The sequence below is a fragment of the Lycium barbarum genome, chromosome 4 (assembly GCF_019175385.1).
Source record: "Lycium barbarum isolate Lr01 chromosome 4, ASM1917538v2, whole genome shotgun sequence".
Classification (NCBI taxonomy): Eukaryota; Viridiplantae; Streptophyta; class Magnoliopsida; order Solanales; family Solanaceae; genus Lycium; species Lycium barbarum.
The window spans coordinates 22,729,642-22,757,204 of NC_083340.1; the positions used below are offsets into that span (position 1 = coordinate 22,729,642).

Below are 27,563 nucleotides of genomic sequence, written 5' to 3' on the forward strand. Positions count from 1 at the left end.
TTTCAGATATTAAGTGTTTTGATGGAAAAAGTTGAAGAATTAGGTGAAAATGCAGAAAGAAGTGGAGAAAATAACATATCACTGAAGAGGCAGTTTGACGGAGCAATTAGACGGGCCGCAAAACATTCTGCGGAGCGTCAAATTGACCGTATAATGGTCACAGTAAGCAGTGCATCGAAGATCCATCCTGCTGAACAATTATACGAACCGCATAATATTTGGCGGTCCGTCAAAGTGTAGCGTAGAATGACGCAGGACACTGTTTGACTGTTGAAGGGCAGCAATTTGACGGACCGTATAACGGGTTTACGGTTCGTAGAATGGACCCGACGGGCAATTTTATCTTTTCACTTCTCATGACTTAGGGTCTTATAAATACCTGAGATAGGTTTCTTGTACGGGAGACATCAGATTTCAGTTTTTATTCTTCTTAGCACTAAATATTCATAGTTTTGGAAGTCTTTTGGATTACAAACAATTGCAATTACTTTCTCCTCAATACCAAGCAATCAATTCGTAAGCATTATGATCTCAATTATTTCTAATTGTTCTTCTTTCTCTATGAGTAGCTAAATTTCCTTACTAGGGTTGTGAACCCATTGATGGATGTTTTGTGATTGGGTTTGTGATTGATATATGCATAATGGATTGTTAAGGTTTATTTATTCTTCATTCTTCATTCATAGTTAATGGTTGCAAACATTTATTAAGCCATAAGCCTTGATTTATTTGGGAAAATAATTAGGGTTGGTAAGAATAAATAACAAGGACTCAAAGCTTTAAACTTTGTTTAATAGATTCACTTAGGAATAAGATGAATTTACTTGGCATAATTAACCGTTCTTCATATCACTTTCTTATATTTGGGAAAATCATATAAAGAAATAATCATTATTTATTGGAAAATAGTAGAGATTCACGTAGAGGTCAAGTGCATTCATATAGCAATCCATTAGAAGTATAGCGAGATCAATACCCATAATCATACACCTCATCTAAAGGGGACACAACCTTAGTTTCTTTTACCATAAATTACCACCCAAAGCAAGTAGTTAGCAATTAGTCATAAAAAAAAATAAACTTTTATCAAAATCATCGGATTAAGACATTAGACGTAAATTAAGCATCCTACGACTTTAGTAACTTTTTCACACCATATTCCCTGTGGGATTCGACCCAACCTTGTTGGGTTACTATATTTGACAACGTCCGCGTTATACCATTAATAGGTGTAATTTGAGCATATCAGTGATCATAACCCAACAACTAATTGCTAATTTAACTCATGGATTCCCCTAATTTCGAAATTGAAGCAAAATCCCCAATTTGGGTATAAACCCTAACTCTTTGATTCAAGAATTTGACTCTAATAATCGAAGATAAATGATTAACAACCTTAGATTCATCAAAATCTAGCATAAACCTCATCAATTTCATCATTAATAAGCCTAGATCAAACATTCATCAAGACCCACTTTTAATCTTCCATAACTAAGGAATTGATAAAGGAATAAAAATTCTAAGATGATTAGGATTAATGAAATAGCACAAGGATTAGGAGAACTTACCACTTCCAAAATCCTCCAAGAATAGTTCCCAAGAGCTTATTTCGTAATGGTATTAAATGACACACTAAGGGCTTTTAACACTTCATTAAATATACTCACTGCCCGTCACCCGCTTTGGCGGCGCTGTGACGGCTCCAGCGGTCCTTTGACCGCTTCAACAATCAAGCCCAACTGCCTTGAACCGCTCCAGCGGTACCGCTGCCGCAGTGCTGGTGTCGCCTAAGCAGGCACTGGACACCAGAAAACACCGAGGTTTCATAATTCAATCCGATTTTTTGACTAATTTCGAGGCCATCTACTCATATACCACACACAGACACACATAAAAATACGCTACGAACGCGCTCGTAGCCTCGAAATTTCCAACGAAGGTCTCGTTGACCGAGTCAGTTTCCGATACCTTAATTCTAATTTTCCAACCCAAGTCTCAAAATGCATCCGAGTGCATTGGGAACCGAATCAGATATACACACAAGTTCTAAATGACTATCTGGACCTCTCGGAATCGACGAATTTCCGAAAACGGTCCGTTTACCCAAAAGTCAACTTTGGGTCAACTCTTGTTCACTCTAAGCCCATATTTTATGAAAATTTGCCCGAATCCGATCTAGACACCCCAGGAAACGTGCCTACTATTCCATCAGGTCAAAAGTGAGCTAACCAAGCTTGAAAAAGGGCGGAAATGCCGCAAAGACTATAACAACCAAACGGGTCATTACACCTAGCTATGTTAGTAGACTCTTGTCTCGATTGTTTGGCATCATTGAAGGGTTCTTGACGTTGATTTGATTTCCATAATGTTATTCGGAGGTTATCAACCTTACTTCACTCACTACCAAAAAAACAAATAGTGAATAGTTATAGATTCTAGCGATGAATTGATTTCCGTCGCTAAATAATGACGGATTAGCTACGGAGTTACATTTATGTCACCAAAAAAGCAAAAAAATAATTGGCATGTTAGATAACGACGGATTAGCAACGAAAATTCCAAATCCGTCGCTATATATTGGTGCTACATTTACGCGCCTTCATTTTAGCTACAAAATTAGCGACCAAATGCCTGCGAAAAAATATATAAATTGTAGCGACAGAATATCCGTCGCTATTTATATTTTGTTTATCAAAATATTTTAAGATAAGTTGGCTACAATAAAATCCCCTTTATTTGTAGCGACGGAATCAATTCCGTAGCCAATTTTGTCCTAAATACAACTTAAGAGTTATTTTAGGGCACAATGGTGAAAACAAAATCTGAAACACCTGCGGCCTTCTGTTGTCTTTCTCATTGTCTCTCACCGGCAGGTCGCCTCCTCCTCCAGCTTGTCCCTCTCCGTCAGCTCGTCCCACTCCGATAACTCATTGATTTCAGGTAATGCTTAATTTCTCCCGACTTTGTTGTCTAATTAGGGAAAAGAAGCTCGGTATATATGAGGCTCTTTATCTAATGCAAAAGTGTTCTTTAATTATAATCTAGGCAACAATTTTTATAAGAGAAAAGAAATGTTCTTTCATGTTTTCTTGTGTGGGAAGCTGTGAAATTACTCCCTCGGATATCAGTTAGTACTCTGAAAATCTTTTGGGAGGTTCACACCTATATATGTTTATATAATGTGTTATCCGTATGCACCTTTCTATTATGTGCTTACATAAACCTAGATTGGCAGTAATCTGTAGCTAAGTACATTCCACGATTATACTCATTTGGACAGGTTCAGTTTAGAACAAAGACTTCGTGTAGCCTGATAAAGTTAAAAGAATTTTGACAGTGAAAAGTTTTGGTTCACTTACTATAAATTGTTTTTTTTCATATAGTTACTATAAATTTCAGTTACTTCTGTTCAATTTCATTCATATAGTTACTATAAATTGCTATTTTTTTGTGCGTGAATGGTTGTCTTATTTGTTTCTTTAAGAAAACTTAGCAATATTTTGAGTCATTTTAGATCTATAGTGTTAGCTTGCCTTTTGAATTTCTTCCATTCTCGTTTGTACCTAATTTAAATGAGAGTTTCTAGTTGGGCATTGTGTGATTTGAGGAATTCACAGTGTAGTTTGCAGCGACCGATACATACACTTGACACTTAGATAAATGATAAATTGCTAATATTATTCACAAGCAGCGAGGTTTTGTTTTCTGATACTTTATTCTTAAGGGGAAAAATCAGGTTATAATGAAGTTAGGTAGAACTAGAGCCATTTTAGTGAATGCAGTTTAAATTACTTATCTAAGTTTCAAGTGTATATATGATATCTCAAACGAATTAATTGAATTTTGCTTTCCATTTCTTTGAGTCATTCACAAAGACGTGCTTCATTTTTGGTTCTGGTATCAATAGACATGATTTGAATTTCTTCCATTTTGTAACATAACCTATAAAGAACCAAATTGTGCCTCATGTGTGTAGTAATCTGTTGGTATGCTATTTTAGTTTTTATTGTGTATCTTTCTACATTAGTCTGATTGCTTATCTCTCACACTTTTAGAGCTTGAAAGTTGATAGTTTCAAATATCACAGAGTTATCTTTTCTAGATCTTGAAAACAGGTATGTATGTGATGTATATCCTGTATTAATCCTGAATTTTTTTGCGGTTCCAAGAGATATTGGGCTTAGGATGAGTAAAATCTTCTTACATATGTGCTTCTGAGTATCAGTTGGTGTTCTAATTTTTGCAACCCCACATTTTAACTACTTCAGCTTAGCACCGTGTTGCTTGTAGTGAAGCGCTGAGCGGAGGCTCAGTTGTCATTTGGCTGCACTTTTTCTTGAGCTAAGAGATTAACATGATGTTTTACTTGTATATTAGTGATGAGTTGGTTATTTAATCAACTGTTTAAGTGTTTATTTGCATAATCGTTTAAGTTTATATGCTTGACGTGAAAGCTTAGGAATTGCATATTAATTTTTATTATTCATGAACCAACAACCTCAATTTCTCTATATTCTTGTGATTTATTCTATTCTTTTATTTTTAAAAAGTTCTTTGTTAGTCCAAGTCTAAACAAAGTTGTCTCATTGGGATCGAGATCCAACATCATGTAAGGTACATACATATTGTTTTTCTTTACTGTTCAAGTTTCATCAATTATTATTCCGCTAATTTAATTAGATATTATTCTTTACAGGAGGGATATCAAGATATATTACAGCACTACACACATACTCAAACTGATGTTGATGAATGTCAAGCGTATTACGTAATTGCAAGAGGGGAAATGAAGAGAAAAATATATGCTCTTCTGTTAATAATGTTGATGACGCTCATGCATCAATTTTGATGATGACCATCTCTCTGGCCGAGTATTAGTTAGTTTTTTCATGTTGTTGACTTAATTGTTGGTGTTGTGGATATTTTGAACTTAAATATATAATTACATGTATGTGTTATCTATTTCGGACCTTGGTGAATATTGATTTATAAGAATTTCAGTTATTTCTAAGCGTATCCAATTTTTCATATAATATGCTTCAATATGATGTATTTGAAATAGTAAATAAGAAGATTAAAAAAAATGAATTTTCTACTGATTTGTGGTGAATATTTTATAGCTACAACAACTGTATAAATTTAATTATTGTGACGGATTAGCGACGGATTTTTTCATCGCGAATTAAATCTAATGACGAAATGAATTATAAATTTACCGACGAAATTGATGAAAATAGCAACGGATTTTTTCGTTGCTAAGTTTTAGCAACGGATACGGTCTGTCGCTAATCTGTCGCAAACTTTGCGACGGATTCAAAGTTTTTGTCGCAAAGAGGTTAGCAACGAGCAAAATAGTAACGGCCGACAATTCGTCGCTATTCCGTAGCTAAATAGGTTTTCCGACAGAAATATATTGTTTAGCGACGGATTTCGTTCGTCGCTAAACACAGTTTTTTTATAGGAATAGATGCGGAATTAAGTTCGTAGCTTAATGGTCGGGCATGATACTATACATATGACACCGAGCCTTAATGGCCGGGCATGGTACTATGTATATGTATAAAATGTTTTTTTAAGGCTAAGCATGCATGGCATCCGCCTTATGAGGCATCCAGATGTACAGGTTATCTCTCATATTCCATGTTACCTTTCATATCTATATTATGTTGTTATTCATGCCTTACATACTCAGTACATTATTCGTACTGACGTCCCTTCTTGTGGACGCTGCGCTCATGCCCGCAGGTAGGCAGGGAGACGGATCTGACCCGTAGGTCTTCTATCAGCGGATTCTCAGGAGCACTCCACTTTCTTCGGAGCTGCAGTCTATTTGGTATTGTCCTTATGATCATTTGTATTCCATGTAGAGGCTCGTAGACGTGTGTGTACAGTTAGATGTTTTGTAGCTCCACCGGTTCATACTATGGTATAATATATTGGTGGCCTTGTCGGCCTTATTTTGAGCTCTTGATACTTTACTGTTAGCCTTGCCGGCTTTATGAAATACATTATGTTGTGGCGACCTTGTCGGTCTGCATATGTACATATGTGTTGAATGAGCGGATACTCCTATGTTGGGCCTTTTCTACGTGCAGATATTCTTTGAGTTATGGTTTATAATGTTCAAAGTCACGGATGAGTCAGGTGGTTCCCAGCCTACGGGTCGGAGCCCGTCATACTCCTGGTAGGGGTGTGACAGCTAGTCCCTTTCTTCTAAAGGCATGATTCCTTTCTTATGAATCCAATATGTGTTTTCCAAATGTCCCATGATCCCTTTATGTGAATCCATAAATGTTTTCCAAGAATATTCTTATTCCCAAAAGCTAGAAATTCATGATTCATAGAGTTTATGATTCAAAGGCATGACTTCTTTCTTGATAATCCATAAATATTTTCCAAAATGTCCCTATTTTCCGAGTCAAAGATTTATGATTCTATAAGCTTTTATGACAACAACAACAACGGACATGTTTTTACAATATGAATGACGATGTTAAAGATGAGAATGTTTCTATGATGATTATGATGATGATGATTTTAATTCTGGAAATTCCAAAGCTTATGATGTTAATACTATTATGAGATTATGGAGATTATTTCATGATTTTTCTCGATTTTATTCATTGTTGTTGATCTCACCTTATAATAATTGTTCCTTCAAGGTGAGATATAGCGATGATGATAATTCCATAATGAAAATCGGAGGTTACCGACCTTACGTCACTCCGAAGTAGTTATAGATTTTATTTGCCTCTCATGCATGCTTTATATATATATCTGTATGTATGTATTTTACTACACCGAGCTGCGCTATAGTTGGCCGGGTACGGCACCTATTGTGCAACCACTGATCAGTTGGTATTACACACCGAGTCCCGAAAGGGCCGGGTACGTTACACATCGAGTCCCGAAAGGGCCAGGTACGTTACACACCGAGTCCCGAAAGGGCCGGGTACGTTACACACCGAGTCCTGAAAGGGCCGGGTACGTTACACACCGAGTCCTGAAAAGGCCGGGTACGTTATGATAATATTATATATATGTATGTAAGAAAAAGTTTTTTAAAAACATTGAGCATGCATGACATCCGCCTGATGAGGCATCCAGATGTACAGGTTATCTCTCTTATTCCATGTTACCTTCCATATTTATATTATGTTGTTATTCATGCCTTACATACTCAGTACATTTTTTGTACTGACGTCCCTTCTTGTGGACGCTACGCTCATGCCCGCAGGTAGGCAGGGAGATTGTCACGACCCAACTAGGGGCCGCGACGGGTACCCGGGGCTAACCACCGAGCACCACTCGCTCTATGTCTCATCATACTCATTTCATGCTCTTTTATTACTTTTATACTCAAATCGTAGGAAAATCATATTCCATATAAAACATAAATACTTATATATATGCCCTTTTGGCCATCAAAATAACATTTATACTAAATAGCATCTCGTGAGACCATCTAACCCACACTACGCATCTACGAGCCTCTACTGGAGTGCTAGACATATGGACGGGACAAGACCCCGTCATGCCCAAAATACATATACATATATATATACACAAAAGTATAACCCGATTAGCACCTCCGGAATAATGGAGTGCTCCTGAAAATCTGCTGATAGCTCCTATAGGTCTGCGCCGTCTCCCTGTCTACCTGTGGGCATGAACAGAGCGTCCAAAGAAAACGGACGTCAGTACGAATATTGTACTGAGTATGTAAGGCATAACAATGAAAATACGTCAATGAGATAAATGAAGCATCAATAAGGAGCAACTGTATATGACTGTCACTTATAAAAGAAATAGCACATGCTGACTTACTTCATATCCATCATCATATCATATATTGCTGCGGAACGTGCAGTCCGGTCCATACTGTCACGACCCGACTAGGGCCGCGACGGGCACCCGGGCTAACCACCGAGCACCGCTCGTTTCCTCACTCGTCATAACCATTTTACATTTCTTTATCATTCATAATCTCATAATCATAAGACAACCATATTTCGTTTGAAAACACAAATAATTTTATATACACGTGCCCCTTAGGCTATCAAAATAACATATACAAATATAACATAGTAATCTTGTGAGACCATCTAACCCACACCGCGCCGCGCTATAGTCGGTCGGGCAGGCACGTAGATGTGCACACCACTATAGTGGGCAGCTTAAACCCCGGACGCGGGAGGCCTGGACGCAGGCTATGATTATCACACCGCTCCTACATGGACGGGCAGCTTATACATTATCACTCCGTACCTGCATGGACGGGCAGCTTATATATGTATAGATACATGACATGATAAAGATTATGAGTAAGTCAGCATGCATTATTTCAGTTATATTTGATAGCCAGTACAGATTGCTCTTTCTTGATGCCTCCTTATCTCATTGATGCCTTCATATTTCATTGATATATTGTTACTGCTTATGCCTTTCATACTCAGTACAATATTCAGCTCAATTGGTAAGAGGCGATTCCCTTTGGGGAATGTAAAGGAGCTAGAGGTTCCGGGTTCGATACCCCGTAGCGCTGCAGCGTGAAGAGGGATAATGGGGCGAGCCCCTGTGCGGAATGGCTGTACCCTGGCATAGACAATACCTTGAGTAGTGGGACCCAAAGGGGATCGTCACACATACATCATCATATATATAAATATATTGCCGCGGAACGAACGGCCCGATCCATATATCATCATATATAAATATATTGTCGTGGAACGTACGGCCCGATCCATATATTATCATATATAAATATATTGTCGTGGAACGTACGGCCCGATCCATCACCCATATATCCCGCGTCCGGGCACCCCGCGTCCGGGATGAAATCATGATATGCCAGCTGTACAGGTGGCTATGCGTCTATAGCGCCTCACCTTTCCCCACTTCCCCTGAAAATATTTTCATATCATATACATATACATACATAATATACGTAGCATGCATGAGGGCTCAAGGAAAGTTATGTTCCTGCCGGAGTGACGTAAGGTCGAACACCTCCGATTATGTTATGGATTAATCATGATCGTCATGTCTCGCCTTGAAGGGACAATCATCATAAGGCGAGAATATCAACGAAAGCTAATATAAAGAGAACAGAGAGTAGGGTCATAATCTTGTAAGAAGTCATTCTATATACTTTTGGAAATATTAAAGGAAATATAGTAGTCATCCATGAATAAAATTGAGAAGTCAAGAAATAGCTCCATATTCTTACATCGTCATTCAAATCATAACTTGGAACCTTTAAACATGAAATCGTCTCATCGTAGTCATCATAGGAAAATATTCTCATCTTTGGCATCATTGTAATCATGATAAAACAATATGTCCATTATTGCCCTCATAAGAGCTTACAAACTCGTAAACCTTCGTTTTGGAACGATGTAGGCATTTGGAAAATATTTACGGGTTATCAAGGAAGGAATCATGCTTTGGAATCATAAACTTCTAACTTTTGAAATTAAGGAAGTCATGGAAGCATTTATGAATTCACAACTTAGGAATCATGCCTTTGAAAGAAAGGGACAAGCCTTAACATACCTTTGTCGTTAACTATGCTATCGTTCGCTTGATTTCCCTTGACGTAACGTCTCTACCTTCAAGAGAGAATTCGCACCATCGTTAGTCAATCGACGAGAAGAACGCGCTACTATTTCTAGGGAAAATTGGGCAGCGTTTCCTTTGTTTCTAATACTTTTCCCGTGTTTCATTTCAGCAACCAAACATTCACAACAACACTCACAATATCGTATCAACAATCGCAATCTACTTGCATTTACCACATTCCACCGTTTTCTCCAATTTCTCCATATTTATGAGTTTTAGCTCATCATCACATTTTCTCATACATCACACCTATTTCATGGTCTATACGTCATCTACAACATGTTTATACTCCCAACTCATCAACAGTCATAATTTAATCCAACTATCATTCAACTATGACACTATTCACGTTTTATGACCCATTTACTACACTCTTCTATAATTCAAGTGTTTCAACGTATAAATACTTCAATCATCATGAGAATGTCATGAAACTTACCTCAGATAGTGGTTGAACAAGTCTTGAGTGGAGTTCCCCTTCTAGCACCAAAACCCTACCTCACCTTCCTTAGGATTTTCTTGAAGAAGATAAATCTTATTTGAGTTTCATACACTTTGATTCCTGAATTTGATGTTGTAAATCTTGGTTTCCTTTGATTTTCTTGTGGATGAGATGTTAGAGAGGGTTCTAGAGGGTTTTAGGACCAAAAATGGGGAAAAAATGAGTTAGAAACGAAGTTGGGTCTATATATAATGGTCCAGAAAATTCTGGATCGACACAACCTGCGGCACGCTTCGCGAGTCGCGAGCATGATCCGCGAGTCGCAGGTGGTGTCGCGGAGCTTGCCAGCTGACCGACCCTCACTGGCACACTTTGCGATGAAACGGCGCGGTCGCGGGTCGCGTCCGCGAGTCGCAGGTCATCCGCGATTCGCGGATGGTGTCGCGGATGGTGCCAGGTGATATTTTTGCCCCGTACAGTCTGTCGTAAAATGGCCATAACTTTTGATCCCGATATGCTGTAGGGGCCCACGACCTATGGTTAGACAGCTCTTTCAATTATCTACAACTTTCGTCATGTGGTATTTTTCCCAAATTCCAACTTTATAATAGCGTTTTGGCCCCTCCAAACCAGATCATTACGAAGATGTTTCCTTAACTCGCCCTTTTGGATGGCCTATGCTCATGTTTGGCTTATGGGTTCTTCTTGAAACTTACTTGACACTTCATTACCAGTATAAGGGACATTATAATTCTTTTCCAAAATGTCATTAAGACATCATTAGTTCGATACTCGTAATTCTTGCCCGACGCACCACATATACCTTGCTTTCCTTAACAACTTTCGTCTCCTACCTCCAATGTCTTTGAAACCTCATTTAGAATCATTAAATATTATTCCTTACTTATCAACACATCATGTGAATCATGCCCTTCGTCAGTCAATCCACTGTGCATGAACGGAGAATTTTTCTGGGGTGTAACAGAGATGGATCAAACCCGTAGGTGCTCTATCAATGGATTCTCACGAGCACTCCACTTACTTCGGAGCTGCAGACTATTTGGTATTGTCCTTATGATCATCGTATTCTATGTAGAGGCTCGTAGACGTGTGTGTACAGTTAGATGTTTTATAGCTCCACCGGTTCATATTGTTGTATAATATATTGGTGGCCTTGTCGGCCTTATTTTGAGCTCTTGATACTTTACTGTTAGCCTTGCCGGCTTTATGATTTACGTTATGTTGTGGCGACCTTGTCGGTCCGCATATGAACATATGTGCTGAATGGTCAGATATTTCTATGTTGGGCCTTTTCTGCGTGCAGGTGTTCTTGGAGTTATGGTTTATAATGTTCAAAGTGACAGATAAGTCAGGTGGTTCCCGGCCTACGGGTCGGAGCCCGTCATACTCCTCGTAGGGGTGTGACAATTAGTTTGATGAGGAGCTTTACATTATCTCTGAAAAATATATAAATTTACTAATTATTCGAGTAAGAAACGTAAATATAGGTTTTTCAACATCTAGATGCTGGTGTTTTAGCAGATAATGCAATAGGATAAGTGAGCTCGGAGCCATTTAAACACTATGGAAGAAATGCATCAAGAGATTAATTAAGGCTAAAGTGACAATCACAGTGAGAAGTAATTAAACCAAATCCTATTGTAGCCTCAACTGGTGTCTGTACTGGTCACAGGTGTTGAGAAGAAACTCTATTGGAAGCTTAGCAAAGCTTATATTCATCGAATTTGTTACACTCGAATTTAAGTCTGAATCTCAGAAGCCTTGCTGTTAAATATTACGATTGCATTGGAATTTTCAGTTTTCTTCTGGAGGGAGGGGTAGGCCAAAGAAGGCCTGGGGAGAGGTGATTTGGCAGGACATGGCGTTACTCCAGCTTACCGAGGACATGACCGGTGATAGGAGGGGGTGGAGGTCAAGTATCAGGGTAGAGGGCTAGTGGGGGGCCGCGAGGTTTCCTTTCTCGTATTAGGAGTATTTTTATCCTGCTTCTATGTGTTGGTCTTGTCTATCTTTGTTATTTTATCATGACTTCGTTGCTCTTGCTATTACTCATTTTCACATGGTTTTGATTTGCTTGTCCGTATCTGAATCTTTTCCCTTGTTTCCCTTGTTTTCTTTGTTTTCTTTTGAGCCGAGGGTCTTTCGGAAACAGCCTCCCTATCTTCCAAGGTGGGGGTAAGGTCTACGTACACTTTACCCTCCTCAGACCTCACGTTGTGGGATCCAACTGGGTATGTTGTTGTTGTTGTCTTCTTCTGGAGGGATGTAGGATTTGATTGTCGTTTGTCATTTCATTCTGTGTTCCTTTGTTCTCAGGACAAAACATCTTTGGATGTTATAGATATGTCCAGTTAATTTCGAAATATTTTAATGGTTAGTTTGGCTTGAATTTTTTAAGAAAACACTTTTAGATTTCTTTTATCGCTTTTTAAGAATTTTCAACTTCATACTTGGATAGATGATTCTATCTAATAAATTTAAAAAACAAAGTATTTGAGATATCAATTTGCTAATTCTCAGTTTACTTCCTCTTTCCTTTAGCACTTTATATTTTTCACAGGTAGTCCTTGTTTCCTCTTTATTAAACTACCAATGCGCTCTGAGCTAAATGTTGAGAATGATCAATGAAATATGAGGTTCATATGATTCTTCAAAAATCTCTGGCAGTATTATATAGAAATTTGCCTCGATAATAGGATTAGCATAGAAGTTAATAAGCCCACTAATGAATATCCGTCACTAAAACAAGATCCACTCTCCTTGTAGCATATGGAGCTGCAGTTCAAGCTGCAATTATGATGTGATGACAATTTTGATTCCAAGAAACAGTACTATTCCAACCAAGAAAGAGAACTGCTCAGACAATCAACCAGGTATGCTCATTCTTGGTAAATTTGAGCTTAAGGGTATTCAACCAGCACCAAGAGGAGTGCCATAGATCAGTGTCTGTTTTGAAATTGATGCCAATGGTATTCTAAATGTGCCAGCAGCGGAGAACATTTCTGGTGTCAAGGGCTAGCAATATGCATTGGAGATATCCCATGTAGTGATTTATTTTTGAAATCGATGTGTTATGAGTCGTTAAAACATCTACTTTTTAGTTATTTTTGCTTTGTTCGAACGAACATAGCAATGCATGAACTGTATCTCTTTGGTGGTACTGATGCATTATGAACTTGATAGCTGAATATAACCTGTAATGCTGGAAAAGTGTGTGAAGTATGACTTTGGTCCTCATTTTGATAATAAATATTGTATGTTTTAACACATTACAGATAAAATTGTTGGCCCCGTACATCGCACGGGCGTCACCTTCTAGTAATTTGTTAACCCGTTGTTGAATAATTGCTTCTCGACGTCATTTTTCGATTATTTTTCTTTTTTGGACTTTTAATAAAGGCCACGAAGTTGCAACAAATTTGTTCGCAGTGCCTATATATACTGGTAGCTAATTGATGTATAATCAATTTGAGGAACATAAGCCCTAACTCCTTATATTTAACTAATTAAAAGCACAACGATTGTAGAATTGAGTGCAAATATTAAAGCAATAATTTGATCATTTTTGAAGGCTGATTAAGTTGTAAAATATCATACATTAGATTAATCTACCATGACATAGGCAAAACTACGATTTTGAGTTTATGGGTTCTGAATTCTAGGAAACGCTACTAATTGAGTTCTTAGCAAATTAATTATAATGAATTTCTTTTAACATAAATAAAGCGTTTGAGCCAGAACTATTATGTTTTGCCGAAACCGTAAGTGAAGCTCTAGTGTTTCATTGAACGTACGACGTTGTCTATTTTCACTAAAGATTTTTGACATCACCAAATGAAATTAAGCCCTGAAGATAAAAAAAAAAAAAAAAAAGATTAGAACAGCTACGTGGAAGACAAACATTTATTCTGATAACTAGAAACAGTCAACAATCTAGCTGATATTTTAACAGAAATAAAACGTATAAAAACGCACACTGCAGTTTAATTTTGGCACCATAGCCACCACACCAGGACTTAATTACAGTCCTCACGGTCGATCTTGGCACTGTCAATGGAGATATAGCGGCCACCTTTCTTTGGAACCAAAGTGACAGCAATAGTGTCTTCATCTTCCAGACCATTGTCCTCCAACAGTTCATTGATGGCCAGCTGGAAAGTAGCAGGCTTACGATCAGTATTTCCATGAACATGTGGCAAGTTGGTGAAGCTCCCTGCAAACTCTATTTTGTCAAGCTCAACCGCATTCACAGTCTTGTCCGCGTTGAGGAACACATCAAACCTTAGGTTCTTGCTATTATCGAACTTGAGGCAGAATGTCAGCAACTCCTCTTGTTCATTTTTCTCAATTTTCCTACTGATGGAAAAGGAAATGACTTTGTCCAGCTTCGCCAGTGGGAATACCTTGTTGGCTGGTGGAAGTGAACTTGTATTCACTTTCCCGGTTGTGGTCTGTTTCATTGGCTTAAAGTTATGCCATGGCTTATCCATTGGCGCGTAATCGTACCCCATCTTCGTATGGTCCAAACAGTCTCGGACTTTGACACGCCATGGGTTGGAGCATTCGTCGTAGAAAAAGAATTCCGAGTTCAACCAATCTTCGTCCATGAGATCCCCTCTTTTGCCTCCTAATTTTTTCCATTCATACCACATCCGGTCCACATTGGCGTGGTGGCAATAGAAAACTGGGTCCAAAGCAGCTGAGTAGAAATTACCCAGATCCTCACCGTATGACTTGACGCCATTACCCAAATCTGAACATCGCTTTGTACCAGTCCAGGCGTGGATAGCATTATGAGGAATGTTTTCAATAGTTCCCATCCCTGGACTGGGATTAGTTCCCAGAGGGTAAGGCTTACCAAAGAACAACAACGGGCACGGAGCATTTGTTATCATTTGACGGTACATAAGAGTTAAGTTATTCGTCATCAGCTGGAGTTGAGTTGTTTGGACCTCGTCACCGGAATAACCAAGATCCATTATGGCTCCGTTACGGTGACTTGGGTTACGCCTTGCGTCGTACAGAGAAGAGCATTCATCATCGAACATGGGAGGCAAACGCATGCCCTTTGGATGGTCCCAATTCCAATATGGTAAAGCGAAAGTTGGATCATCAATGAGAGATCCCAAGATTCTCTCGTAGAAGTACAAGTACCATCTATGGAATGGGAAGAAAAGCCAAGAGAAGTGAACTTGTAACTCTTTGCCACCAACTTTGTAAGCACCGTTGCAATAAGCACAATGGACATTGGCTTGTTGCTTGAACCCACGAGGGTCAGGGTCTGTAGTGTTTGTGTCAAGATCCCTCATTCGGCTAGTGGCCAGTTCGTACTTGGCAATATACTCCTCATCAGCAGCATGAGCAGGGGAACGGATACGGCGCTTGGTCATAGTATTGAGCTTGTAATATGGAATGTTCTCCATGTCATGTGGTTTAGGGGGACAACAAAAATATGGTACAGGTGGACCATCAGTTATCGTGGCTGGACCACAAGAGTTGAGATCAGGGGGTGGTATAGGAGAAGCAGTGGCTAATGGTGCAAGATTAGCAGCACCATAGAGCCCTCCTAAACCAAGAAGAACATTCCTTCTGTCAAGACCTTCAAGGTTCTTTTCATGCTCGCCAGAGTTGTTGGCGTTGCATGAAACCTTGAAACTTTGGCTACTCCTTCCATGGAGGAAAAGCTGAGAGGGTTTTGCTACGAAAGATGTGTTGGTGAAGGAAGAAGAGAGGGTTTTGTTGGTGCATAATGGTAGAGTTGTAGTAGAAGAAGCCATTTGTGGGATGAGTGATTTTGGTTTGAAGGATTGCAACCTTAATTTATACACAACGGGTAATGTATGTACGTACGTAGAACTAACGTGAAACACGTGCTCGGCTGACTGTAGTTCTTACTCCCTACGTCTCTCCCTAAACTCATAGTTAGATTTTAGTTCGTAAATCACGAGTAAATTCAATCCTAATTATTTTTCTACCCTAAATTTTATGAACTAAAAAAGGTACCCTATGGCTCTTGATTTTTACGATGCTATATCATTGAGAAGTATTTCTTTGAACAGGGTAAATTGAAAGAGAAATTGAGGTCATTACCATTTTATTTTATTTTTTTGCTTTTAGGTGTAGGAAATATAGGAATTAAGGATCACTTTCTTTCGTTAAATTAGTTAATCTGATATATTTCTTCTACATTTTTATTTATTGGCATAAATTAGAAACTCTGTCTATAAAGCATTAAACGCCAACATGATATGTTATATGGATAAATATATATTGCACTTTCAAGAGGAGTATCAATTACGATAACAAACTTTTGATAATGATGAAGCAGTTAAAATTACAGAAGAGAACATAAATCAACACCATCGCTTGTAAAACAAGTATCATGTGAGATACAAATACGAACGAATTTATCATATTTACATGTCTAAAGATATTGAATTAATTTATTGCGTTAATGTTATACCATTTATTCCTTTGTTTAAATAAATATAGCATTTAAATTAACGTTAATTATTATTTTCTAATAATTCCTACTATATATTTATTGTTTGACGTGATACACACGTGCAACACACGTACGCTAAAACTAGTATATTAAAAGCACGAAGGGCATTGATTAAACTTTTTGCCCTTCATTAAAAGGCTTCACAATAGACAAAATTAGCATTTACTAATTTTCCTCATTAAATATATGAATAATTATACATAAACACTAATAATATATATATTAAAGGCCCGAAGGGCCTTAGAAATGTTGATTGAACTTTTTGACATTCATTAAAAGACTTCACAATAGACAAAATTGTCATTTACTAATTTTCCTCATTAAATATATGAATAATTATACATAAACACTAATAATATATATTTTTGGAAAAAGTCAAAAAACCCACTATTATTTTTGGTTTATATGAATTTGTTCCTTATTTCAATCGACCAGTCTTTTTCTTCTTTTTTTCTCTTTTTAAGTCTTGTTCTCTTTAGTTTGTTTTTTCCACTTACAAGCCAAAGCTTGCTTATATTTGAGTATACCTTTTGTATGCTTCAACAGTATAAATAATATATTTCTTTCCATGCCATTATACATTTGATAACGTCCAAATACACTCCTCAAAGAGAAAGTGTACACGGTCGTATGCAATATATTTACCCAACTATGAGTCGGGGTCGATCCCACAGGGAACAATATGCTAGGCGATTAAGAAAGTAAGGAACTTTCACCAACTAAGCTAAAGCCAAACGATAAATGATATTTAGGTTTTTTGGAGAAAATTATGACTAATGCGGAAATGTAAACTAACCTAGAAAGCGAGTAAAATGATCAATGGCCACAAGTTTGGATAATAGGAGATTACACTCAAGTAACGATCCAATGTATTTCACGATTTTACAACTAAGAGCAGGTTTATGTTAATAGATAATGATTTCTAAAATCTCATTGAAAGTCTTCCAACCAAATCAATGAATTTCACTCTAAGCTTTTCCAAGCCTTAGAGTGTGATATTAGGCACAATCAATTTAACCTCAAGTAACTATCCTCTTCCGAGCTCAAGTTATTAGATGAGTTTAATGACCCAAATTCTTGTTAATTAATCTTTCCCAACCTAGATTTCCTCGTCCAAGCTCAATCTAAGTAAATGGGTGAGTCCTAGGGTTAGCCAATCCCTTTGGAAACATTCAAGAACGAGATTAATTAAATCAACAAAGACCCACTTCAGTAGCAATAAGAATCATTCAATACATAAGCATAACAAGAGTTTCAAACCAAACTTTAATCAAGAATACTTTCATAAACGAGATTCAAGTTATGGAATAGAAAGCTACACACTTAGATATACAATACAAAGCAAGGAATTGAAGAAATGAATTAAAGGTTTAAGAAATACTCAACCAAATCTTCAAATCTTCAACCCCAAAGTGTGGTGTAAAAACTAGTCTCCAAACTTGATGAAAAACTGCCAAAGATAAATATTACAAACCCTAAAAGAGTATTTATATCATTCCAAAAAACGGGAACAAAATCTTGACCAAAATACCCTCTTGCACAACATGCTGCACCACATGCTATTCGCATGTTCAACATGCTAATCGCATGTGGTGCCAAAACCGTAGCATGTGGTGACAATTTTCTCTGTCACCACATGCTGCACCACATGCTGCTCGCATGTTGCACGTGCTGCGCCATATGCTATACTCTGCGTGTAGCATATGGTGCCAGAAAGTATGAATTTGTTCTATTTTTGCTCTATTTTGGTCCGTTTTGCTCTCCAGGCATCTTTTCCTACAAAACAACATAAAAACACAAAAAGTAACAACAAAAGTGCTTAAGGAGTCACAAAAGCTTAAGGAATTAGCGTCGAATATCGCGTAATTTCACGACTCATCAACACCCCCAACTTAAAGTCTTTGCTTGTCCTCAAGCAAACTAAAACAAAAATCTCAATGAGGATCCATTTTAAGCACAAAAACATGACTTTGGTTGGTACCAATAATTAGGCTACAAGCATGTGAAGCTTCAACGAAATAGCTCCCTCGTTTCAAAATACAATTTTAAGAATGCATTAGAGATTTAAAACAATCAAGCAACAACACTCAAGCCTCAATAAGTGACTCAAAACCACTAGCTTACTAGATACGCTCAGTTGACTCAACTTTGGATTTTTCAACATCACCAATCTATCGTAATCCATATGCCCTCACAAGAAAGAAAGTCCCTAAATCACTATATTCACAACAACAACACAAGGGACAAATACACAAAGTCACTCACACTCAATAAAGAAATTCTAGTGCTAACAAATATCACACCATAAGCTTGCCCTTATTTTTAATCATCACTAACTCAAGAACATTCAGTTGGAGATCACATAGGGACTTTTTAAGCTTGTAATGTAGGCTTAGGGAAGGGTAGGATAAGTATTTGGGATACAAGTGACTACGCCCTCCTTGAACATTACACATACTTTTTGTCCACTTTCCTCTTTATTTCAAAACATCACTCCTTCTTTTGCATACTAGTTTCCCCAATTTTTTTTATTTATTTTTTTTATTTTTTTTTGCACAAAAAGTTTGCAACCTTTTTGTATTTTTCAAATTTTCTTCCTTTCTTTTGACTTTTCCACAACAACAACCTTCACCACTCTCAACCAACACTTACACCCCCAACTTAGGCTTTTGGCCTCAAATTCACAATTTCATGTTCACGGAGGGAAAGGTTCAAAAGAGAGACTCTTCATCAAAAAGGATAAAGGCTTGTAATGTGGCAACAAAAGAAAAGGTTGTAGGCTCAAATGGGGTTACTAGTGATATTATTTATGCAATGGTAGGCTAGAAAGGCTAAAGAGGCTTTTTTAAACATCACAAAGATAGCCCAAGGTCATCTCTCCAACCAACATAATCAAAATTAGCATTGAACGACTAACCGGGCAAGTTCTAGATGATAAAAGTAAACACAAGATTTATTCAACAAACACTCACACACATGGCATAGGAACTAGTCAAGATGGATCAATTTCACTACCCAAGCAAGAACAACTAGTGCAATATCTCATAATCCAAAGTAAACACAACTAGTAGGTAAAGAGTCACCAAATGAGCCAAAAAGTTGTCACAAAGATCATTCTTTCCTATGCACCTTGTTTTTTTTTAACTTTCACAAAACAATTTGGAGGGTTATTCGCATTTCAATTTCACATGCAAGAGACTAACTCTATTAGTACCAAATAAGCCAAGTGTTTCCACATTTTCCTCAAAGAAAATAAAATAATAAGAGTGACTAATCCACAACATGTCAAAAGAACAAAATTTTCAAAAATTTTGAGCAAGTTTCAAAATATAATGCGCTACCACATGCCACCCCCAACTATAAACATTGCAGTGTCCTCGCTGCACATAATCGAAACAAAACATAAAAATAGAAAAGGAAAAAAAAATTATTGGCATGACATGCGACCCCACATGCGATTCGCATGTATGGCATGCGAGTCGCATGTGATGTCACCAGGAAAAAGTTTTTTTTTTTGTTTTTTTGCTCTCTGTCACCATGTGCGACACTACATGCGAATCGCATGTTATGACACCAGAAACATTTTTTTGCAGCTTTTACTGGTTTTAGGGGCTGTCCGGATATCCGATATGCTCAAAATAACTCCAAAAATTCTGAAACTTTGCAGATTAGTCAAAAACCATAAACTGAACTATTCTAAAAAATAAAAATAAAATTTCAAAAACGATTTAAAACTTTTAAAACGATGGGTTACCTCCCACCAAGCGGTTGATTTAACGTCGCGGCACGACGGTTACCTTTACCACTTTTCCTTCCATTTGGAAGATATGAATTGGGCACCCAACTTGGACTCAAGTTTGTGACCACGAGCGGTGGGGGTGGTAAGTAGATGAACAAGCCAAACGTTAGTTTCTTTATTTTGCACTTCTTGGCTTTCAAATGAGGAATGTCATTTTGCCTTCTTACTCTTTCGAATTGCAAGATGTAAGGCACTTGTCTTTCTTCTTCACCATCCAACATGGATGTATGTGGCTCAATTCCCATATCACCATACAAATCCAATGTTGAAAAATGCTTGGAATGAGACTTCAACCTCCCAATTTGCAAATTTTTTCGGATTTTGACATTCTCATTTTCCCCCAAACTAGAGTCAACTTCCACCATTTTTCTCAAGACAACTGCTGACTCTAATTTCTTTTCTTCTTTGGCATCTATACTGAAAATGGATTCGTTTGGAGGACTTTCAATTCTTGATTCCTCCTTTTCATGATTGGCCTCCAACATGGGCATTCTCTCCTCATATTGAGCATTTGAGAATTCTTTTCAAATGCCCACGGAAGATTTTTGTATTCATTCATCAAGTCATTTTGGATACTAGTTTCCAAGTACTCCTCCAAGACTTTTTGCTTTTCATTTCCTCCTTCAAGTAGGCATTCCATCATGAGCTTGAACTCTCCATTTTGTCCATTCTCAACTTCTTCCACTTCCATTTCCCTATCATTGTCACAACAAAAAGTAGACTCGTCATAGTGGGGGTTCGGGGAAGGGAAGGACACATAAGCACAATTAGCCCCATGGCCATTTTGACCACCACATCTATCACATATGCTCCACTCATGGGTTCGAGATTGTGCGCACCATCCTCCCCCGGGAGACTTTAAACAATTTTGCCAAGAGTGGGGTCCTCCACAATAGGGACAAGGGTCATCAAAGTATGAACAACTTCCATCCGACCCATTTTCATGGAATGATGCCATATTTTTTTTTTATTTTTTTTTTATTTTTTTTTTATAAAAATAAAATTCAAGCAAAGAAAACAACTACACTAATATTTACGAATTTGGACCAAAGCAAGCAAGCTTAAATCCCAAACTAACTCAAATACGCCAAATTGTTCCCCGGCAACGGCGCCATTTTTGATAACGTTCAAATACACTCCTCAAAGAGAAAGTGTACACGGTCGTATGCAATATATTTACCCAACTATGAGTCGGGGTCGATCCCACAGGGAACAATATGCTAGGCGATTAAGAAAGTAAGGAACTTTCACCAACTAAGCTAAAGCCAAACGATAAATGATATTTAGGTTTTTTGGAGAAAATTATGACTAATGCGGAAATGTAAACTAACCTAGAAAGCGAGTAAAATGATCAATGGCCACAAGTTTGGATAATAGGAGATTACACTCAAGTAACGATCCAATGTATTTCACGATTTTACAACTAAGAGCAGGTTTATGTTAATAGATAATGATTTCTAAAATCTCATTGAAAGTCTTCCAACCAAATCAATGAATTTCACTCTAAGCTTTTCCAAGCCTTAGAGTGTGATATTAGGCACAATCAATTTAACCTCAAGTAACTATCCTCTTCCGAGCTCAAGTTATTAGATGAGTTTAATGACCCAAATTCTTGTTAATTAATCTTTCCCAACCTAGATTTCCTCGTCCAAGCTCAATCTAAGTAAATGGGTGAGTCCTAGGGTTAGCCAATCCCTTTGGAAACATTCAAGAACGAGATTAATTAAATCAACAAAGACCCACTTCAGTAGCAATAAGAATCATTCAATACATAAGCATAACAAAAGTTTCAAACCAAACTTTAATCAAGAATACTTTCATAAACGAGATTCAAGTTATGGAATAGAAAGCTACACACTTAGATATACAATACAAAGCAAGGAATTGAAGAAATGAATTAAAGGTTTAAGAAATACTCAACCAAATCTTCAACCCCAAAGTGTGGTGTAAAAACTAGTCTCCAAACTTGATGAAAAACTGCCAAAGATAAATATTACAAACCCTAAAAGAGTATTTATATTATTCCAAAAAACGGGAACAAAATCTTGACCAAAATACCCTCTTGCACAACATGCTGCACCACATGCTATTCGCATGTTCAACATGCTAATCGCATGTGGTGCCAAAACCGTAGCATGTGGTGACAATTTTCTCTGTCACCACATGCTGCACCACATGCTGCTCGCATGTTGCACGTGCTGCGCCATATGCTATACTCTGTGTGTAGCATATGGTGCCAGAAAGTATGAATTTGTTCTATTTTTGCTCTATTTTGGTCCGTTTTGCTCTCCGGGCATCTTTTCCTACAAAACAACATAAAAACACAAAAAGTAACAACAAAAGTGCTTAAGGAGTCACAAAAACTTAAGGAATTAGCGTCGAATATCGCGTAATTTCACGACTCATCAACATTAATTACTTATATTTCAACTCAGTAGGATTATTAAGCGAAGAGTAAACAAAATAAATCGTTAGAACTTTTTCTGTACGTTTTCTAGACATCTGTTCTGCAACCATATGCTCTATTCTTTATGTTGATTTTTACAGCTTGTTATATACACTACTATAAATGTTTACATCTATATAGCTTCTACCATAACCTGGTAATTCAAGGAACAAAACAAGAAGGGAGATCCTTAGTGTGAATTTATTGAAAAGTGTAGTGGAAAAGGAATACAGCATGGGACCACTAAAGGCAAAGACAACACAAATTATGCCAAAACTAATTGATCGAATTCAAGTGTGACCAGCCTAAGTTATTCTCGTGGGTCATGGCTTGTTAATTTCGTATTGTTTGGGGCATCGTGTGTTAGTTTCTGGGCTTTTGTTTGGGGCAATTCGCAGGATTTCCCTTCCTTTGGGATGGTCTTTAGTTTTAGCCCCTCAAAATGTTAGTCTTTAATTTTTGTCATTCGCGTTGCAATTCTGAGCTTCGCGTATAAATTATGAGGTTCTGCGTTCGAACCCCCGCTCAGGCATAAATTAAAAAATAAATCGCAAAGCAAGGCTTGGGTCGCGTGTATGCTCGACCCGACATACACTTCTTACGGAATAACTAACGTTATGTCGGACCCGGCATAACTATAAATTCCGCCTTATAAGGCAAAGTTTATGCCTTAAGGAAAAGTTCCGCCTTAGGGGCATACTTTTAGTTATGCCTTAACTAAAAGCCTGCCCCATAAGGCATAACTAAAAGTATGCCCCATAAAGTGGAATTTTTTCTTAAGGCATAACTAAAAGTTTGTCTTATAAGGCAAAGTATGTCTTAAGGAAAAGTTATGCCTTATGGGGCATACTTTTAGTTATGTCTTAATTAAAAGTCTGCCCATAAGGCATAACTAAACTATGTCTTAAGGAAAAGTTATGTCTTATAGGCAGACTTTTAGTTATGTCTTAACTAAAAGTCTGCCCATAAGGAATAAGTATGTTGGGTCCGGCATAACTTTAGTTATTCGTTAACAAGTGTATGTCGGGTCTGGCATACACGTGACCCAAGCCTTGCCTTGCGATTTTTTTAAAAAAAAATTATGCCTGAGCTGGGGTTTGAACCCAGAACCTCAGGTATAAGACTATTTTTCAAGCGAAAGACAAAACTTAAAGACCACAAATATGAGGAACAACATTTAAAGACCGCCCCAAAAGAAGGACAATCTGCGCAATTTTTTGTTTTGTTTGCTGGTAAAGGTCTGATGGGTTTGGGGTTTCTTTGTGGGCTTCACGGGAAGAAGACGGATCATTTTCACTTTTGTCCCTATTTTGTGGTGGTCTTTTATTTTTATCCTTCAAATGGACCGGTCTTTAATTTTCACCTTTCAAAATCGAACTTATATGGCTATAAGGGCATAAGTTACACATCATAGTACAAGTTATGTCAACTACTTTAAAGAATTTATGCTTTTATAGGCATAAGTTTGATTTTGAAAGGGAAAAAATTAAAGACCAGCCAATCTGGAAGGGTAAAAAGTTAAAGAGAAAGTTTCGTAACTACACAATGTCAAATTTGACATTACATTTTTTTTAGCACAAATTTTAATATATCAGTTATAGCCAAATAACATATGATAAAACCCCAAAAAAACGTAACCTCCAAGTCTTGGCAGAAATTAATGTAACTTAACAAAATTAAGGATTTATTCCGTAATTAATGCAGCTCATTCTATTCCACTAAATAGAGATACCGGATACTAACTAATAATCCCTAGAATTAAGCAAAAGTAAATAGAAAGAGGATAACTTCCATTAGAAAAATCTCCATCCATCAGAAAAAGATATTTAAAAATATGTAAAATACTATACCTATATTCTGTATAAGAAAACATATACTATACATAAATTCTATATGTATAATATTTAAAATATTCTACATATATAAAACAGTACATATATAGAAAATATTGTATTTATATTTTTAAAATATATAGATATAGAAAATATATTACATGTATGTTAAAAATATTATACGTATAATTTATGTATGTAGAAAAATATATATATGTGTATAAATTATTGTTATTGGTGTTGTTGTTGTTGTCGTTGTTGTTGTTGTTAATAATAATAATAATATTATTATTATCATAATCTATAATCTATAATAATATATTAAAAGCACGAAGAGCCTTAGAAATGTTGATGAACTTTTTGCCCTTCATTAAAAGGCTTCACAATAGACAAAATTGGCATTTATTAATTTTCCTCATTAAATATATGAATAATTAGACATAAACACTAATCATATGTGTGTGTATATATATATATATATATATTAAAGGCACGAAGGGCCTTAGAAATGTTGATTGAACTTTTTGCCCTTCATTAAAAGGCTTCACAACGGACAAAATTGTCATTTACTAATTTTCCTCATTAAATATATGAATAATTATACATAAACACTAATAATATATATTTTTGAAAAAAGTCAAATAACCCACTTTTATTTTTGGTTTATATGAATTTGTTCCTTATTTCAATAGGGTAAAGAAATAGTTTCTTTCCTATATCTATTAGTTAAAGCGCATATAACGTCCATTAATTCCTTAGCCAAAAGAAAACGTCCATTAATTCTACTGATAAGAATTTAAACCTAATTTTATGTCTTTTAGTAATGAAGTTTACCATACCATGGAAACCAAATTTATACGTATATTTGCACGAGTAAGCAAATCTTTTTTAAATATTCTCTAATAATTGTGCTTGGTTTTGTTAAAAAAAGTCCTTATTCCCTTTGATTTCATTCCAAACTTGGAGACTTGAAGAAGTCCATGTATAAGTGTATTCTATGTAAACTTGGAGACTTGAAGACGTAGCCAGCTATATAAGTATTTCTGGGGAAATTTATGCTTGTCCGATTTGTTTTGCCGATTGTTTTGCTTTATTCATCCCAGGACTTTCAATTTCAGAATTTCGCAGAAACCCTCGTTAAATTTTTTACTTGTGCTCTCCTTGCTTTTACTAGCAATCTAAAGGGTCAGTTATGTTCTGGGAATTTTTAATATTATGTTGGATAAAATTCTAATATTTTTCTAATATGAATTTTCATGAAATTCCGATTTCAATCAAGTTTCAGTTTTGCAGATATTAGGTCCGAAGTTCTAAATTGTATCTAGTTATTTCATAGGGTTTCCACCTCATGATTCCTTTTTTAATAATAGGGTTTTCACTCAGTGCTGCAAGCACTGAGCTTCAAAAGGTCTTTAATTTCCTTCATCAAATAATTTTTCTTTCAATAACTTATTCTTGAAATTCCAAACTATAGCAATTCCACATGGGTTTTCAGCTATTCCTACATTTTAATAGGAAATATTGTAATATTTAGGATTTTTACCTAATAATTATAATTTGATAGAAATAAGAGAACATTCATTTTTATTCAATGTACGAAAATTACATTAGCAGTTAATTGGTGGTATTGTGGTATTCTTTATGAGAATCACTTTCTTTTCTTCCATCATGCGTTTTAATTATGGTGTATTAGTAGTTGTGAATGGTGGCTTTCTATTGTCATCGTATAGCTCAGTCACGACGTGAGGTTTGTGGCTTTGTGTTATGCCCTTCAAAAGTAATTCTTCATATCATAATTCATGTTGGATAAAATGTAATATTTTCATGAAATCATAATTCTAATAAAGTTTCAGGCCTAATCGAATTTATAATAATAGGTTTTCTCAGTCATGTTGCACGCACCAACCTATCTAAAGGTAATTTCTTTCATCACATGAATTTTCTATCAAGTCTTTATTCCGTTATATATCTTAATGAGTAATAAACAATAGTAGTTAGATTTAGTTCCTTCAGGAAAAAAAAAACGTACAAGTTGCAGTTTTTGTATGTTTTTATTTCTACAAATTAGTTGAACAAACGTTTTAAATTTATTTATTGTGTTAATAGTTCATTACCTATAGATATAAGGTTTGCATTAGTTGTAGGGGCTACTAACGCCGCGTTTTGAGGAGACATATTCAAGTTCCTTAGATATCAAATATCATATGAAAGAATCGAGGCATCTTGAAAGTAAGATACATAATTTAAATTGAATAAATAAGAAAATAAGACACATAAATTGAAACATATGTAGTAATACCGACTCTCTTACGTACCCTATTATTTTTTCATAAGCCAACTTTAAATAGCGAAAATATTTTTAAATTCCATACTTAAACTTGAGTTCGAAAATCAGAAGTGAATTCAATCCTAATCATTTTTCTATCCCAAATTTTATGAGCAAAAGAATGTGTCTGGGGACTCATGAGTTTTACAATAGCTATATCATCGAGTAGTATTACTTTAAACAGAGCAAAGTGAAAGGTATAATAATAATTGAGGTCATTAAAGAATGTATGCCCCGCTAGGCATAATTTGATTTTGAAGGGCAAAAACTAAACACCCAACTCATTCGAAGGCTAAAATTAAAGACCAGCCTTTTAAGAAAAACCGTGCAATTTCTTCTTATATATGGGAATGGCCAGACGATTCACCACTTTTACTACTTGTTGGCCATATTTTTAAATTTACCTGAAATGGCCCTACAATTCAGGCCTTGTCCCTTCTTTTTAAATTACTTTCTAAATCTTAAAATGTCACTTGTCCTATTTTTCTCTCTTTGCATCTTATCTATGACCTCCTTCCTTTCTCTTCTTCACAATTCCGAAGGATCTTACTAATGGAGTTCTTTTTAAAAG

At 36.5% G+C, this 27,563-nt stretch overlaps 1 protein-coding gene and 1 long non-coding RNA gene across 2 annotated transcripts; one reads left to right on the forward strand and one right to left on the reverse strand.

The window, feature by feature from the left end:
- The first annotated feature begins 2,740 nt into the window (after positions 1-2,740).
- On the forward strand, positions 2,741-5,011 carry LOC132638281 (uncharacterized). The gene is made up of 2 exons (XR_009581657.1): positions 2,741-2,940; positions 4,697-5,011. It is a non-coding gene; the product is annotated as an uncharacterized LOC132638281 (long non-coding RNA).
- An 8,958-nt stretch (positions 5,012-13,969) lies between these two features.
- LOC132635552 (catechol oxidase B, chloroplastic-like) lies at positions 13,970-15,867 on the reverse strand. The gene has a single exon (XM_060351980.1). It carries the CDS (start codon positions 15,859-15,861, stop codon positions 14,101-14,103), a length of 1,761 nt encoding a protein of 586 aa, XP_060207963.1. The 5' UTR covers positions 15,862-15,867; the 3' UTR covers positions 13,970-14,100.
- Positions 15,868-27,563: the final 11,696 nt, after the last annotated feature.